The 17,450-nt window shown below is 45.2% G+C and overlaps 1 protein-coding gene across 1 annotated transcript in view; it reads left to right on the top strand.

Moving 5' to 3' along the window:
* MOSMO (modulator of smoothened) overlaps positions 1–17,450 on the top strand; it is a 50,893-nt gene that overhangs the window by 28,462 nt on the left and 4,981 nt on the right. The window contains exon 2 of the mRNA XM_024204714.3: positions 3,181–3,393. Within this exon, the coding sequence (XP_024060482.1) occupies positions 3,181–3,393 (213 nt within the window). The remainder of the gene's footprint in view (positions 1–3,180; positions 3,394–17,450) is intronic.

Below are 17,450 nucleotides of genomic sequence, written 5' to 3'. Positions count from 1 at the left end.
AGTCGGTGATTCTCTTTCAGTTCTGTGTGATGGCAGAACTGAAAAAGCAGAAGAGCCTGGGGTTAAAATATGCAGTTCCTGCCCAGGTGTTTTCCCGGCATATTACAGCCACATACGGTACCTCAAGTGCCTGGGGAAGGACATTCACCTTCTAGGTGTTTGATCTTCTGCATTCGCTCCCAGAACCCACAAGGATAAAGAGACTTTCATGCCAGGGCCAGTGTTAGACTCACTGGTACCCAGGGCAGACACTAAGGAGTGGGCCTCCACCCTGCTGAAGCCAAAGCCCCACTGCCCAGGGCTGAAGCCTGAACTGTTTGGCATTGCCATGCCCCTCCCCAGCATTCCTCTGCGCCCTCTGTGGGGGGGCGCCCCACAGTTTGAAAACCTCTGCTTTAGTGTGATTTATTTCCACTTTTAGAGATTAAATTACTGAAATATTCATATTACATTTACCCACAGTGACTCTGTAGATGTGATGTAACTTAGCTTTGCAGGGCCCCCTGTGGCTTGGGGCCCCAGGCAATTGCCCTGCTTGGTACCCGCTAATGCCAGCCCTGTCTCCTGCAGCTCCTCCTCCTGAAGGGAGCCCTCAAGGTGAGACCCTCTGGAAGATTGCTCAGATCCAGTCCAAGATCTATATGGCCTATATTAGGGTACGTATTCACTACCCGCCGGACCGGCAGGTAGTAATCGATCTATCGGGGATCGATTTATCGCGTCTCATCTAGACGCGATAAATCGATCCCCGAACGCGCTCCCCGTCGCTCCGGAACGCCACCAGAGCGAGAGGCAGAAGCAGAGTTGACGGGGGAGCCGCGGCCGTCGATCCCGCGCCGTGAGGACCCAAGGTAAATCGATCTAAGATACGTCGACTTGAGCTACGCTATTCTCATAGCTGAAGTTGCGTATCTTAGATCGATTTCCCCCCCCCAAGTGTAGACCACCCCTTAGCCCCTGTGGCTCTCAGCAGCAAAAGACTGAGGAGTCCAAGAAGCCATACCCACTGTTGGGGCCGGATCTGGTCTCTGCGGCTTCCTCAGTTAAACTTTTGAGACTAAATATCTTAGCCCCTGTGGCTCTCGGCAACAAAAGACTGAAGAGTCCAAAGTTCTTGCAAAGACTAGAGCCATGTCCTACATATGTAGGTACAGTGCAAACTTCCTTGTGTAACTCTGCCAGTATGCTCCTTAATCCTGACCTACATCAATCCTACAGTTACAGGTCTCTATATGTTTGAGCAGAAACTACTAATTTTTGCAAGATATGGGATAATCTTGTTGCTGTAACTTCCTTGGTTGTAGGTCTGTTTACAGGATTGTCTTAAGTCTGTAACAAGAGAGAAGTCAACCTGTCTGAATATTTTTGTTAAAAAAACATGTAACTAAAGGGACATATTTGAATAGGGTCCACAACCTGAACAAAGATTCCAGAATTGGTTGAACAGAGTTGATTCAGAACTTGCTTATTCCTAATTCTGCTCTTGTTTTTAAAATGTTCCAGCAGAAAGAGAAAATCTGACTTAGTACACTGTTTTATTACTCAAAAATAACGACCTGTTTGTTTTGACTCTGCTGGGCATGAGCGCTGGGAGCATGAGCAGGCACTCTGTGTGCACTCACAAAAGGAGCTTGTGCCTATTTCTGGCCCTAGCATCCTGGAGGGTAGGTGTAAACACCAGCCATTGTTCCGGTCAGTGAGTTGGGTGTTTTGGTTTGCATATTTTCTCTTTTGCAAAAGCATTAAGAATAGGATACAGAAATCTTTTCTACTCCTGAATGGCTCACAGAACTTCAATTTCCCAGTTCTATTGTATGTATTTGTCCAACCTCCTTCCCTCTCCATTTTTAAAGTGTCCTTTTAAGTATAGCAACACTTTTTGTTTACAGTGTCTAATATTTGTGTGTCTGGGGGGGGGAATGTTTATTTTTAACTAATGTAAGATAATACCATGCACTGCTGAGTTTATCTTTGATTTGGCTGTAGGAAATCATCTTTACATGTGAAAAGGATTTGTGAGTAGGGGTGGAATTGATTGTACCACAAAATGCAGGATTCAAGATTTTAGAGACACTGGCAGACTGTCTCTTTGAATCTCATGTTATGTCTGGGCTCAAATTTTCCAGTAAATTAAGTTTTGCAATTAGTATTGGATTATAAAAACTTTTGTGCATCTTAAAAGTTGTTGCAATGTCACTGCTTTCATAGTGGGGGGTGCTGAAAGCCATTGAACAAAACTAAATATGATGGAAACCCTGCCGCACCTCCAACACCCCTAATTCCAGCAGCCGTGCTTGAAAGCAGTAAATTTAAACTTAAAATCAAAACTATTTGGGTTTAATGGAAAGTACCTAATCTTGTGCCACTTACAAAACTCTGTGCATTGCATTATTGTCTTTCCTATATTCTGTGTGTTAAATGACTCTTCCATTACTCTACTAAACTGGAACTAAACTATAACTTTTTAATTACCTCCGTTTCTTTTTCCTATAGGCTGCAGATTGTGGCACAACATTAGAATATTTGTAATAATTAGACCCATTCTCTTGCATCCTGTGTACTGAATGGATTGAAGTGACCTTTAAATCTGGTAACATAGAAATCCTAGTATGTATTTAACTTGCCTGTTTAACTATCAAAAGAACCGACCTAGCCCTCTTGCATGAAAGAATTCTGAAAGGGATATTCTCAAGTGCATCCTTCAAAAGACATATTCTAGCTATGATCTAGACACACACATGCGTTGTGCCTTACAGCATTAAATTTGTATTTACAGGTGTGGAGAAACAATTTACTTGTGTTACCTTTCTGAATAATGTGCTGAGCAAAATGGGTGCAGCGCTAGACCCAGCTGACTAACAGGGGGTTCCTGCTTAGCGGGAGGAAATTAGAGGAATGCCAGAGGAATCTTCCCTGACACTAGAAATCGGGGAAGGGATAGAGCAATGACCTAAATGACCCTCCCTCTTCTTCTCTCTCTTCCCTCCCCCCTCCCCCCATCACCACTCCAGCTGACACTGAATGACATTTACAGACTCCATAGGAGAGCCACATCCACCCTCTTTGGCTAGACTGAGTCTTGGCATGACACTGAGCCCTTCAATGGGGAAGATGAGGACATCTCAGAATATTACTTTGGAAAAGTAGATCCTGCTAAGACTTACCTCTCTGTATTTTCAGGTGCACTCACAGTTGGCCTTGTGCGACAGTGTCAAACCATCCATGGACGTGACAGGACCTGTATTCCTCCACGGCTGCCTCCTGAGTGGGTCACCACATTATTTTTCATCATTATGGGAATCATTTCACTGACTGTCACATGTGGTTTGCTAGTGGCTTCCCACTGGCGAAGAGAAGCTACTAAATATGCCCGCTGGATAGCATTCACTGGAAGTAAGTGACTTCAGCTACGAAGTAAGCCTGTCTGAAGGATTAACTGGTAGAATTTTTTTTTTTTTTTTTTTAAACAAATCTGGGTGGGGGTTGTTGCCAGAGAGCAGTGGTAAAACTCTTCCCTGATCAGACAGAATGCTTTTCCTTTTAAATTCCTGCTTTGTGGAAATAATCCTCTTCTTTAAAATCAAGGGTTTGGTATCCAGAAGTGGCTGAGAATCAAGGGAAGATCTTTGGGATCCTGGCTTTATAGTCACAGTGCTGATCACCTGCTGCAGCCCCAGGGTAGAGGAAGAAAGAAGTACACCTCCGGACCATGGTAGCTTCCAGCCCCTCTCCCCACAGGGAACGTCACAAAGTGGCTCAAGGAAATGGGTGTGCAGGAGTGGGGATGGTTAGGCTGTTCCTGAGTCATGTGAACTCTTAATTTGGCCAGTGTGGCTGGTACTCACTGCTGGCTGGAATAATGGAATGGTTGAAGCCTTTTTTACCCACACGTGGAGGAGGGTGTTGGTGGACGTTGGTCTCATTATTGCTCTGGAATCAGTCCTGTTGAAGTCTCCTCCTGTAAACATTTGATGCAGGGTTGATGCTAACTCTGTTTTGTTACAATTCTCTTGAAAGTTGTTTTGTCTTCTTTGTAATGAGGTCCACAGATCCATGACATTGGTTACATGTACCCCTGAGGGTACACAGAGGTCTTCCAGAGGGCATGTCAACTCATCTAAATATTTTCCTAGTTTTACAGTAGGCTACTTGAAAAGCACTAGCAAAGTCAGTACAAACTAAAATTTTATACAGACACGTGACTTGTTTATACTGCTCTATATACTATATTAGAGTTTCTCGACCTGGGGATAGTTTTAGGGGGGTGGCAAGTGCAGGGGTGGCAAGCAGGGCCCCCGCAAAACTAAGATACATGCTGGAGCCAAAGCCCCGCTGCCCGGGCCTGAAATCAGACACCTGAATGGGGTACAGTAGTCTGGAAAGGTTGAGAACCACTGCTCTAGGCAGCCTTGGAGGCAGATCAAACCTGTCAATCAGAGGCAGTGGAGGTGTGGCTTCACCTCTGAGAAACTGCCAGTTTCCATTTGCATTTCCAGCTGCAGGCAGACCAGCTCGTCCCTGCTTCAGAGGAAATTTAGGGAGAAAGAAAAGGGGAAAAAATGGCTTAAACTCTCCAAGCTGTCGGGATTTTATTGACGGAGAGGATTCCCTTTCTCCTCAGTCACTGGAGGACTCTGTATTCCCTGCGCACCCACCTGTAGTGCAGCATGGCAGAGAAGGCCAAGAAGAAAACCTTGCACCAGCCCTCTGATTAGGTGCCTGCATGGAGATCGTTGCCTGTTCTGTGAACATCCAAGCTTCTCACATGCTCAGGAAGGGGCAGGATTTCCTTCAGTCTCCCTCCCCGAGCAGGAGAGCTTCCTGGAAGCAATGGCAGCAGCTCATCTGCAAAAATCCCTGAACCTGGTACACGTGACAGGAGACAGCATTTGCCCTGGCATCAGCAAGTGGCAATTCCTCCTCCGTTCCCCTCTCCCCCCAAACTTGGGGTGAGTGTAGGTTGAAGCACAATATCAGAGGGCCAGGGAAGCTTCCCACCCAATCACTGGAGCCCACATTCACAGCCATGTCTGGTGACCATGGAGCAGCTTTGGAACCCCATCCAGCACAAAACCCCTCTTTCTCAAGGCTACTCAAAAGAGCTAACCAGAAGGTTCACGCCCATCCAAACCATCAGTCTAAAATGTGTCTCCTGTTCTGATGAGGATTAAGGGTAGGCATAAGAAAGATGTTCAGACCCCTCTAGTCACCCCAACATCAAACACACAACCCCCACCCCTTCATTTTCTAAGAGTCTGATTTAGAGGATTCCTCTAGGAGGCACTCTAAGAGGCATAAAATGAAATCCGTTTCCCTCAAACTGCATAAATCTGCAGAATACAGCAGGACAGATAATCCTTCGTGTCTGGTTCCTCTGCTCACTTTCATGGAGTACAGCAATGCAGAAATCCTAGGCACTTAGTTCCCCAGATCACCCTCACAGAGCGCATCGCAGGGGATAGTCAGTGTTGGGATCCCCTCTTCACCCTCACAGAGGGCAGCATGGCAAGTCTGTGCACTCTGTGGACATGCGCTGTTTCCTGTAGCCATGCATACACACACCCCACAAAGGGAATTCTCCCTGCTTATGGGAGGAAGGCCAGTACTCCAAGTCATAGCTAATGACTCAAATAATAAAATTATTAAAATAAAAAACACCACTCAGAGAATAGACTTTGATTAAAAAGTGTACCGAGGATGATGGTCTACAATTATGAGGTTTGCCGATGCCTCAGACAAGCTATAGCTATATATCCCTCCTTATGCATCCTTTGAGTGTGTGATAGTGGGGATGGGATTTTCCTAACACACCTAAAGACTGGGAAAGTATTTGGCTGTCCTCAACTCCCTCTGTGAGTTTCCATATCTTCCAGAAGGTTTCTTGGTGTACACCAGTCAAAAGTCTTTCTGGTATCACTATCAAAGATAATTGTGCCTTTTTTTTCTAATGGTCAGGGACTAGATGTTTCTAACTGGGGAAAATGTTTTACCTGAAAGAGTGGCCGCCTCACTATACAGACCCTTCATAGGCAGTCAAATCCACGCAGGCATAATCTTAGCCCCATCCTTTGGGCATGAAAACTATCTGGGGGTGTCAGGCCAACAAGAATAAATAAACAAAAGAACTGTCATCTGGGTGGACAGTGTTGCAAGTGTGCTGTCTCTCAGGCTTTTTAAAAAATAAAACAAAATACATGTCCTAAGGCTTCTTCCTGAGGAAGAGGAGGAGTCAGGGTGTGCAGAGAGCCATAGAAATCTGCTACAAATGGGAATAATTTAATCTGTTCATCCTCTTCAGAGGAACCATGACCTTACTCCATGTTGTGCCTTTATTTAAAAAAAAAAAAAAGTCAGAAGGCTACAGAGCATTTCTCAACATCAAGTATCTCAACAGAGCCATTAAAAAAAAGAAAAAAGAAAAATTCAAGATAGAGACCGTAACATCCACATTAGATGCCGTCAACGGAGGGTCTCCATGACATCCGTAGATATGAAGGATGCCTATGTCCAATTTGACAGTCTCACAGATGCTTCCTTAGCTTTATCCTCGGAGCACCACATTACCAATACAGCAATGGTTTAGCAACAGCATTGCAAGTATTTACAAAAGTGCTGGTAGTGCTAATATCTGCTCTCAGACAGGAAAGGGTCTATGTCTACCCATTCCTGGGTGACTTCTTTATCCAAGCCTCATTGATTGTACCACCGAAGCAGTAAGGATGCTTCAGAGCCAAGGTTTTGTGAAAAAATCAGTTAAGTCTCAGTGTATTTCCAGTCTCTGAGTGGGAACAGTCACTGCCCTCTACAAAGTTGTTTATTGCAGCAAAGACACAAGAAGCAGAGAACTCTTATCAAAATAGTCAACCTCTCAAGGGAAGTACCAATTCATACTCTTTTGGGATCAGTGATCTCTTCTGTGGTTATTCTTAGAGGTCCAATGCTCACGTGAGGTTGCTACAGAGCTTTCTCTTATCTCCCAGCTGTCTCTTACCTGCACCTCCGTGAAGGTGTCTCGCCCCAGGGGGATTCTCATGGGTTCAAGGACTGCCCAAGGGTCTAGTCCAAACAAGAGAGAAAGCACAGCATAAAGTGGTGAGAGCTCAGGGCAATCCAGTATGGGTTCAAAGCTCTGCTCCCACATCCAAATTTACCTAATGGACTGACCATGACAGACAACACCTCAGCCATGTCATACATCAACAGGCAAAAGGAATAAGGACTATTGTCCTTCAAAGAGAAGCTTACCTCCTGAAGAGGTGGGCAAAGAAGAATCTGCAATCAACTTGTTACCTTCACATCCAAGGCAATAATTGAATGTTTTGGTTGACTGGCTCAGCTGGCAAAACTTAGATCCTCCAGAATGGGACCTACACTCATCTCCTGGTAAAGATATTTAGTATCTCAGCTGTAGATCTCTTTGCTTCCCACCTGAATCACAAGGTTTCAGTGTTGTTCTCTTGCCAGTGGGATCACAGAGCCAAGGCAAGAGATGCCTTGTTGCAAAGATAGCCAAAAGGGATTCTTACATGCCTTACCTCCCTTTTTCTCTTCATACCAGAATGCTACAGACTATTAGGAGAGAAGCAGCACTAATAATTCTAGTATCCCCATTCTGACCAATCTCCTTGATATGATACAAAGACCTCCCACCTGATTTCCATTCAGAAGGGATATGCTATTACAAGGGCCAATCAGAATTCGGACACTCTGAGCCCAGCTGCCTGGTTCTTGAACCAGAGCCTCTTAAGCCAAAGAGGTTATTCAGCGATCTAATACTCACAATTTTCGCTTCCAGAAATAAATCTACTAACTCAGCCTATTCAAGGGCCTGGTTGAGTTTTAACCATTGGGGCTAGCACCAGGGTTTCACCCCCACATCTGTATTGGGACCACAGATCCTCTAATTTCTTCAAATGGATTCGGGTTAGGCCTGACAGTTCAGACTCTCAAAGGTCAAGTTGCTGTCTGTCTAGCATCGTTAGTGAAATGGACAGGTAGTGAATTTAATCTTACCTAGATATCCAGCATTTTTCTGAGGAGAGCAGCATCTCTTCTACATCTTTCTGGTGTGCATAAAGGGTTTTTTTGTTTGTTTGTTTGATTTTTGGCTCTTAGCTGGTTCTCAGTGCCATTAGAAGCCCTCCATTTGAACAATTCATGAAGGTGTCTCATTACTTTCTAACCATTAAAATGGCCTTTTTGGATGACAGTCATTTTTTCGGGTTTCAGAGGGGTAGCCATGTTAGTCTTGGCAAAAAAAATGAGGAGTCCTTGTGGCATCTTAGAAACTAACAAATTTATTTGGGCATAAGCTTTTGTGGGCTAAAACCGACTTCATCAGATGATGAAGTGGGTTATTGCCCACGAAAGCTTATGTCCAAATAAAGTCATGTTTCCGTGCAGGGTGTCTGAGTTAGGATCTCTTTTTCTGGAATGTCAATACTGCATGCTCATAAGGCTAAATGGGTATTCAAACTGACCCTGACTTCAGACTAAAGATTAACTCCAGATTCCATAGAACACAGGAAATTGTTTTTTCATCCTTCTGTCCAGATCCATTGCACTCCAGAGAGAAATTGTGGCATACTTTGGATGACTGCAGAGCTCTCAAAGTATATATTTACCACACAGATCGGGTCAGAAAGACAAATGTTTTGTTTGTGCTTTATTATCCAGTGTCAAAGGGAAAGAGAGCCTCAAAATCATCCATTTCCATGTGGCTGAGATATTGCATCTCAGAAGCATGCAAGTCAAAAAGCCTAACTTCATCTTCAAATATCAGAGCTAGCTCCCTCAATTCTGTAGCAGCTTCATGGGCAGATAGATCATATGCCTCAGACAAGAAAATCTGTAAAGTAGTCACCTGGGTCATCTGTCACACCACCTTCAGATGCTATACACTGGACATCCAGTTGTCATCTGATGCTACCTTCCATAAGTGGGTGCTCCTTGCTGTAGTATTCTAGTTTCTATTAGGAAAGGGTTATCTGTACTTAACTGTATATAGTTCCCCCGTGCCACCAAGTGGACAGTGCTATAAAAATCCTAATGTTCTAGATCTGTGGACCTCATTATGAATAAGAATAGGAAAATGTATCTGTCTTATCTGAAAATTTCCTTTCTTGGGGTCATGAGGTCCACAGATCCAACCCACCCTGAATGGGCTGTTAATTGGGAAAAGACATTGAATTATTAATTGGTGCTCAGTTGATTATTCATTAATTGCTTGCGCTGCATGAAGATTGTTCTGTTTAGTCTTACTGCTTAAGTTCCCTTATATGGAGTGCTTAGTTTTTCCTAGGCTTTGGAAGAGTTGACTGGTGGTTTCTTAGGCCCTGGTCTACACTACAAGTTTAGGTCAAATTTAGCAGCGTTAGATTGATTTAACCCTGCACCCACCACACGACAAAGCCATTTTTGTGGACTTAAAAGGCTCTTAAAATCGATTTCTGTACTCCTCCTCGATGAGGAGATTAGCACTGAAATCGACCTTGCTGGGTCGAATTTGGGGTAGTGTGGTCGCAATTCGACGGTATTGGCCTCCGGGAGCTATCCCAGAGTGCTCCATTGTGACCGCTCTGGACAGCACTCTCAACTCAGATGCACTGGCCAGGTAGACAGGAAAAGCCCCGCGAACTTTTGAATTTAATTTCCTGTTTGGCCAGCGTGGCGAGCTCAGAGGTGACCGTGCAGATTTCATAGCAGAGGTGACCATGGAGTCCCAGAATTGCAAAAGAGCTCCAGCATGGATCGAACGGGAGGTACTGGATCTGATCGCTGTATGGGGAGAGGAATCCGTGCTATCAGAACTCCATTCCAAAAGACGAAATGCCCAAATATTTGAAAAAAATCTCCAAGGGCATGAAGGACAGAGGCTATAACAGCCACCTGCAGCAGTGCCATGTGAAACTTAAGGAGCTCAGGCAAGCCTACCAAAGAACCAGAGAGGCAAACGGCTTTCAAACGTCCAAATGCACATTCTACCACCATTCTGCACTTGCTCAGCCTATAGTTGAACAGCTCCTGACTACTGTCCTGGGTGCCTGTGTATGGCTTCATGAGCCATGGCATTAAGGAGTAGGCTGGGTCCCCAAGGATAACTATAGGCATTTCAACATCTCCAACAATTGTCTGCCGTTGCTGTCACGGAGGGAGGGGCGACTGACGACATGGCTTACAGGGTTAGCTTACAGGGAATTAAAATCAACAGAAGGGGCGGGTTTGCATCAAGGAGAAACACACACAACTGTCACACTGAAGCCTGGCCAGTCATGAAACTAGTTTTCAAAGTCTCTGTGATGCGCAGCGCGCCTTGCTGTGCTCTTCTAATCGCAAACAGCCTAGTCAGCAAACAGCGCCAGCGAGCTTTCAAACGTCCAAAGGCACATTCTACCACCATTCTGCACTTGCTCAGCCTATAGTTGAACTGCTCCTTACTACTGTCCAGGCTTCATGAGCCATGAGAGCAAAGGGTAGGCTGGGGTAGGTGCGACCGCGCAGTGCTGCCAGCTGGGAGAGCAGCCTAAGGCAGAATCCTCCAGCTCGCATGATATTGCAGGCAAGACTGAATCGCCATGAGACGAAACTTAAAGAAGAGAATGACCTGGAGTCACTCCCATGTCTGTCCAGGCGCCCCGACCGACCTCACCGAAGTCGGCCAGGAGCACCCAGGAGACGACGATGATGGCTAGCAGTCATACTGCACTGTCTGCTGCCACGAAGGCAAGGAGCTGCTGCTGTGTAGCAATGCAGTACCACGTCTGCCAGCAGCACCCAAGAGACGTACGGTGACGGTGAGCTGAGCGGGCTCCATGCTTGCTGTGGTATGTCATCTGCACGGGTAACCCAGGAAAAAAGGCAAGAAACGATTGCTTGCCGTTGCTTTCACAGAGGAAGGGAGGGAGGGAGGGCGGCCTGACGAGATGTACCCAAAACCACCCGCAACAATGTTTTTGCCCCATCAGGCATTGGGAGCTCAACCCAGAATTCCAATGGGCGGCGGAGACTGCAGGAACTGTGGGATAGCTACCCACAGTGCAACGCTCCGAAAGTCGACACTAGCCTCGGTACTGTGGACGCACTCTGCTGACTTAATGTGCTTAGTGGGGACACACACAATCGACTGTATAAAATCTATTTCTAAAAAATCAACCTAATTTCGTAGTGTAGACATACCCTTAGCGGTGGAACCACACCTCTAATATATTTGGTCTGCCTCCAAGGCTGCATAGAGTCCCAGTCTTATGGATCTATGGCCCTCATTACTCCAAGAAAGGAAATTTTCAGGTAAGACATGGATACATTTTTTTTAATCTACTTTATTAAGAAACAGCACAACTACATCTTAGCAGAAGGCGTGCCCACTGCAGAGCACCTACTCTGGCTCGTAGTGCCAAGGCTTTTCCTTTCCTGGTGACCCATAGCAAGTCCCTTAGCAGGAGAGTCAGCAAAGAAACGCTAGTGTTTTCCTTCCTTCTCCTCTCCTGCAGTGTTGAACTGCTCTTTAGCACCCACACATGGCCAACTCTGCTCATAGTAGCTCATACTGAACCTCCCTTAAGGGACTTGCAACCTCTTGTTTTTGTGCAGAGAAGCAAGTCGCAGGGAGACATTTATGCCTGTCAGGAGGGGTGTGTGTCTTTCCCCTTCTGACAGGGCAGGAGGCCATGCCTCCTTGCTGTTTCTCAAGCAGAGCGTAGCTCCCAGCTGGTGAGTCCACCTGGTGATTAATCCAAGTAGCAGTTAGTCCCTCCGCCCAATCCCTCAATCAGGGCAGTGAGCAGTTAGCAGGCCTGGCCGACAATCAGCCCAGGCCTTTAATTAGTCTTTCCGCCCCAGTCCCTCAATCAGGGCAATTCGCACTTTATAGCTCAGGCTGAGTCTGTGCGATACAGCCCAGCAGTTCAGGGGGGGGAATTAGCTCTCAACTGGGAGTGACAGTAAATTCGCCTGGCGCCCTAGCTCCGGCAGGCACCAGACCAATTCAGGCCTCCTGGCCTCTGAGTGGGGAAGTGGCCACTCTCCACAGGTGGGGTGCCAGAGGTAGGGGGACGCAGGCCCTCCCACTCCACTGCGTCCCAGCCCAGGGCCCTATTAGTGACAGGGTAGTTCACCATTAGGTCAGCCTGCAACACACTGGCCAGTTCACAATAATTCCACAGTCGAACCCTATTCAGCGTCCCTGGGCTCCTTCCTACCCTCCCCAGTTTGGGACACCTGGGTTCCGGGGTCGTCCTCAGTCTCTCCGGGGTAAACAGCCAATGGCAGCCCCAGCAGTTCGTCAGCATTGCTGGTCTTTTACAATTCAGGTAAATCCTCTGGTCGGGCAGCCGTCTCCTTCAGCTCTGGGCCTCGGCAGCAAGGAAGAGACGTCCTGCTCCTCTGGCAGCCCTCTCCCTACTGAGCTAGGAGGCTGGCCTTTTATCGTCCCACCGGAAGCAGAGGGGTGGACTGCCGCAGGTGGCCTAGTTCTGCCCACCAGGGGGCGAGCTCGGGTCTTTCCCCTTCTGACAGGGCGGGAGGCTGCGTCTCCTCACTACAGTGCCTGGGGAGCAGACAGATAAAGGAAACCAGTTATAACCCGTAAATGGAATAAAATTGTTCAGACCCCACAAAAATGTTCAGACTACCTTTTTTTGGTGATTGTTACAGGGTTAACTTGGCTATGAAATTAAGTCCTGGTGTTTTGATGGCAGTTATAAGAGGCCTGAAAAAAACATAGAATTGGGGGGGGGGGGGTGCGGAAATAAGACTGAGAGATTTTAAATGAGCCTGAATTCTGAAAGCCAACTGAAGGGAGTATGAAAATTACCTAGAAAATTCAAGTTTATGCTCCTCACTGAAACAGACAGATTTGGCAGGGACTTAATGTTAATAGATTTAAACCTGCTGTGTGTAAAAACTCAACTTTAACTGGTGGTACTCCACAAAGGAACCTCCATAATTAAAGCCATCACCCCGACTTCTTTAGTATAACACACATTAAATGTAGATGTGGCTCTTGCATACGATGACCTAATTATTTTATAGTCAACTCCATTTTATTGACTCTTCCATTTCTACAATGAACAGTGTTAAATATCAGAAATCATTACTCTTGCAGTATTGCTGTTTACTCTAGCCCACTCTTCACTAGCTTCTTCCTTTGTCTAGCTGATTGGTCTGTTTTTGTCTAATATAGACTGTAAACTCTTCAGGGTAGGGATCATGTCTCTCTAAACTCAAAACACGATCTCAAACATTACAAAAGTGTTTGATGAGCTGGGTTCCAAACTCTAAGATAAAGGATTATCTTCTGGCAAATCAGTTTCATTTATTTGAAGTTCTTTTTTAACTTCTGTGGCTTGTATTATTGATTCTGAATATTTTAATTTTTAAAATATCTCCACCTTCTAAGTAGTCATTGTTTCAGCTGAAATGTGTGTTGTTCTGAAAGCTGTTTTATCTTTAGATTCCTCTTACCATAAAGCTTGCAGTTTGCCAGTGTTTTTTAAAAAGAGTGACATCAGAAGAGAAATTTCAAAGATACATTCTCCATTCACTCTGACTTTCTGCTGTGAGCTGTTTTTTAAAGTGGAAAGAATATTGATTAAAGATTTGTTTTATTTCAAACCAAACTTATTTGTCATGCTATTAAGATATTATTGAAATTCTTAGGTTTTAGTAACACAACTTCTTGAGATTAAGACCAGGAGCTGAGGGATGAAGGGAAGAGATGGGAACAGGTTTGAGAGGACAGGGCAAAAGGGGTCAAGTTTGGGGGCAGAGGTATGCAGAAGAGTGTGTGCCCACTAGAGCACACTGAACACCTCCTAATTTCCTCAACAAATGAGGTAGGGTTTTACAGACAAGTCTCCTTCACTGCACAAAGCTGATTGATTCCCAGATTGATTCTCCATCCAGTGCACTGAATGAGACAGGGTCCTGTGAAAAAATAGCATATGATACAAGTTTTAATTACATGATCATAATGCATATGCACAAGGGTCCTGAATTAAGATGATTCTCTGAGTAGCATCTCTATGGGTGCTCCACTTCAGGATGGGATTTTCGTCAGCTGTGTCCATGGGTCTACACCTGTGCTCTAGATATCCTCTTGCTCTGGTAGGAGGGTATATATGGAGAGGGAAAGGCAGAGCTGCTGCCAGTTCCTACTCAATTGCCTGTGGCTTGAGATGGAACACCAAAGTGTCCTGTGTTCCCTGTAAGCTGTGCGCTTGCATGGCCACCCAGGAGAAATTCAAATGCTGCCCAGCTGATTAGCAGAGCGCGCACAGCTGGCAGCATGTGTTCAGGTGCCCCTCCCCCCATGTTGCTCCATCATGCAGGACCCTCCTACTGGCTGGGGGAGGGGGTGTGCTGATGTCAGGGTGTCCCCCTTCCCCTGTACCCCATCTCCGCAGTACAGGGGCCACAGCCTGGCTCAGGACTTGGAGCTGCTACGGTGAACAGTGAGTGAATGAGTGCCTACATTGCACTGTTTCTGAGATTTCCCCAGCAGCCAGCTCACACAGTGTCTGTCTCTCTCTCTCACCTCCCAACACATAATACTATTATTGTTGTTGTTATTTCTTGGTACTTCCTGCAATGCACATATATTCTCTGTAATTTTATTCTTTCAAAGTGTGTTATTTTAGTGTTTTGACTGGTCTATGCATTTTATAATTTTCATTTCTCTTACACTTAAATTTACTTCTTTGAGTACTGAGTTCTAAAATGCCTAACCTGTACTGGCTGGAGTAATTATCCCTATGGTAACTTTTAAAAAATCTATATTATATCTAGGTTTTTTGTTTCTAAGGTTGCGCACATCCACACATACCTTGGTGCATATAACAACATTTATTCCGCACATGGATGGAAAAAATTAGAGGGAACAGTGATAGTGTCCATTAGCTAGCCATGGAGCTTGCTACCTCCTGCTTATTTTTTTAGTAATTACTTTTATTTTATTTTTCTATTATTTAGCTCAGCTTGTGCTCTGGGGAGAGGGTGTTCCCCCTTCCCTCCTTTCATTTGCCTGATCTAGGCTTTTGTTTTTTCTCCGGCCTCAATCACAGCGTCAAATAACAGGTTATATCCCAGGTCCTTGGCTTCAGACCCTGCCAGACCTGCTATAGGACTTTTTCCTGCAGCAATGGACACTCAAATTGTCTCTGCTTCTTAGGAGGGACTCATATCCCCTCCAAATGTAAGATCAGCTCAGGATTTAAAAGTAGATCTAAGACATTGAGAGAGAACAGTCTAAAACTCCTGTTGATGGAGTATCCCGTGAGACCCACAGAGTCCAAATCATAATCAGGTTAATTTACTCAGAAAGCCCCATTGGCTGTCACCACTGCTGCGGTTAGCAAAGACCGTGGCGACACCTCAGAACTGTCCATACCATAAAAAAAGAGCTTCCATTCCCCAGAAAATGATAAGAGATGAGAGAGTCACCCTCTCAATCTGGATCTTGGGAGACCTCGCGTGTCAGCACCAGAACTGCTGAGGCCCTGTCTCCTCAGTACTGGCAGGTAGTATCGGTACCAACTGATTTCCTGGACTTGACCTACTCTCAAGTCCTACCTACAATGGTGACTTGCCCCCTGGCACTGACGCGGTCACCAGTTTCACACAAACCCATCAAGGGTACTGAAAGGAGCTTCCAACTGGTACCAACATATCCTCTGGTATTTTCTCACCAGCCAGCTCTGGCTACTGGTACCTACTGAACCATGGTACTGCCATTACTTGCCTCTCTAATGCACATGGGGGATGACGTCCCATCTGATTCTGAGGTGTCCTTATACATAAGAACGGCCATACTGAGTCAGACCAAAGGTCCATCTAGCCCAGTATCCTGTCTTCCGACAGTTGCCAATGCCAGGTGCTCCAGAGGGAATGAACGGAACAGATAATCATCAGGTGATTCATCCCCTGTCGCCAATCCCCAGCTTCTGGCAAATAGCTGGACCCCATCCTGGCTAATAGCCATTGATGGACTGTTCTCCATTAATTTCTCTAGTTCTTTTTTTGAACCGTGTTATAGTCTTGGCCTTCACAACATCCTCTGGCAAGGAGTTCCACAAGTTGACTGTGTGTCCACGAGTTCCACAGGTTGACTGTGCGTTGTGTGAAAAAATACTTCCTTTTGTTTGTTTTAAACCTGCTGCCTATTTATTTCATTTGGTGGCCCCTAGTTCTTGTGTTATGAGAGAGAGTAAATAACACTTCCTTATTTACTTTCTCCACACCAGTCATGATTTTATAAACTTCTATCAAATCCCCCCTTAGTCTCTTTTCCAAGCTGAAAAGTCCCAGTCTTATTAACCTCTCCTCGTACGGCAGCCGTTCCATACCTCTAATAATTTTTGTTGACCTTTTCTGAGCCTTTTACAAGTCCAATATATCTTTTTTTCAGATGGAGCGACCACATCTGCATGCAGTATTCAAGATGTGGGCATACCATGGATTTATATAGAGGCAATATGATATTTTCTATCTTATCTATCCCTTTCTTAATGACTCCCAACAATCTGTTTGCTTTTTTGACTGCTGCTGCACATTGAATGGATGACTCCAAGATCTTTCTTGGATGGTAACCCCTAATTTAGACCCCACCATTTTATATGTATAGTTGGGATTATGTTTTCCAATGTGCATTACTTTGCATTTATCAACATTGAATTTCATCTGCCATTTCGTTACCCAGTTTTGAGAGATGTTTTGTAGCTCTTCGCAGTCTGCCTGGGACTTAAATATCTTTGAGTAGTTTTGTATCATCTGCAAATTTTGCCACCTCACTGTTTACCCCTTTTTCCAGATCATTTATGAATATGTTAAATAAGAGTGGGCCCAGTAAAGACCCCTGGAGGACACCACTATTTACCTCTCTCCTTTCTGAAATCTGACCATTTATTCCTACCAATTGTTTCTTATTTTTTAACAAGTTACCAATCCATAAGATAACCTTCCCTCTTATCCCATGACTGCTTATTTTGCTTAAGAGCCTTTGGTGAGGGACCTTGTCAAAGGCTTTCTGAAAATCTAAATACACTATATCCACTGGCTCCCCCTGTCCACGTGCTTGTTGACCACCTCAAAGAATTCTAGTAGATTGGTGAGGCATGATTTCCCTTTACAAAAAACACGTTGACTATTCCCCAACAAATTATGTTCATCTATGTGTCTGACAATTTTGTTCTTTACTATAGTGTTGTCCCACAAACTTACACAGGATCGTTTTAGGGGTCAAGACAAAGATGCCACATTTATTATTAAACTGTAACTCTTAGCAAATACCTTAATGCTTATACACATACACTTACACACACACACACACACCAAAATGTTCTGCAGCTGCTGGATAGTTACCAGTCCTGATTGTAGTTTGAGTTCGCAGCTTGGGATCGTAGCTCGTGACAGCTAACTGGCCAGGAAAGCTGAGCACGAGGAGGAGCCGGGTCTCT

The sequence above is a fragment of the Terrapene carolina genome, unplaced genomic scaffold, assembly GCF_002925995.2.
Source record: "Terrapene carolina triunguis isolate 2854851 unplaced genomic scaffold, T_m_triunguis-2.0 Scaffold93, whole genome shotgun sequence".
Lineage (NCBI taxonomy): Eukaryota > Metazoa > Chordata > Testudines > Emydidae > Terrapene > Terrapene triunguis.
This window is presented reverse-complemented; position numbering and strand designations above follow the sequence as displayed.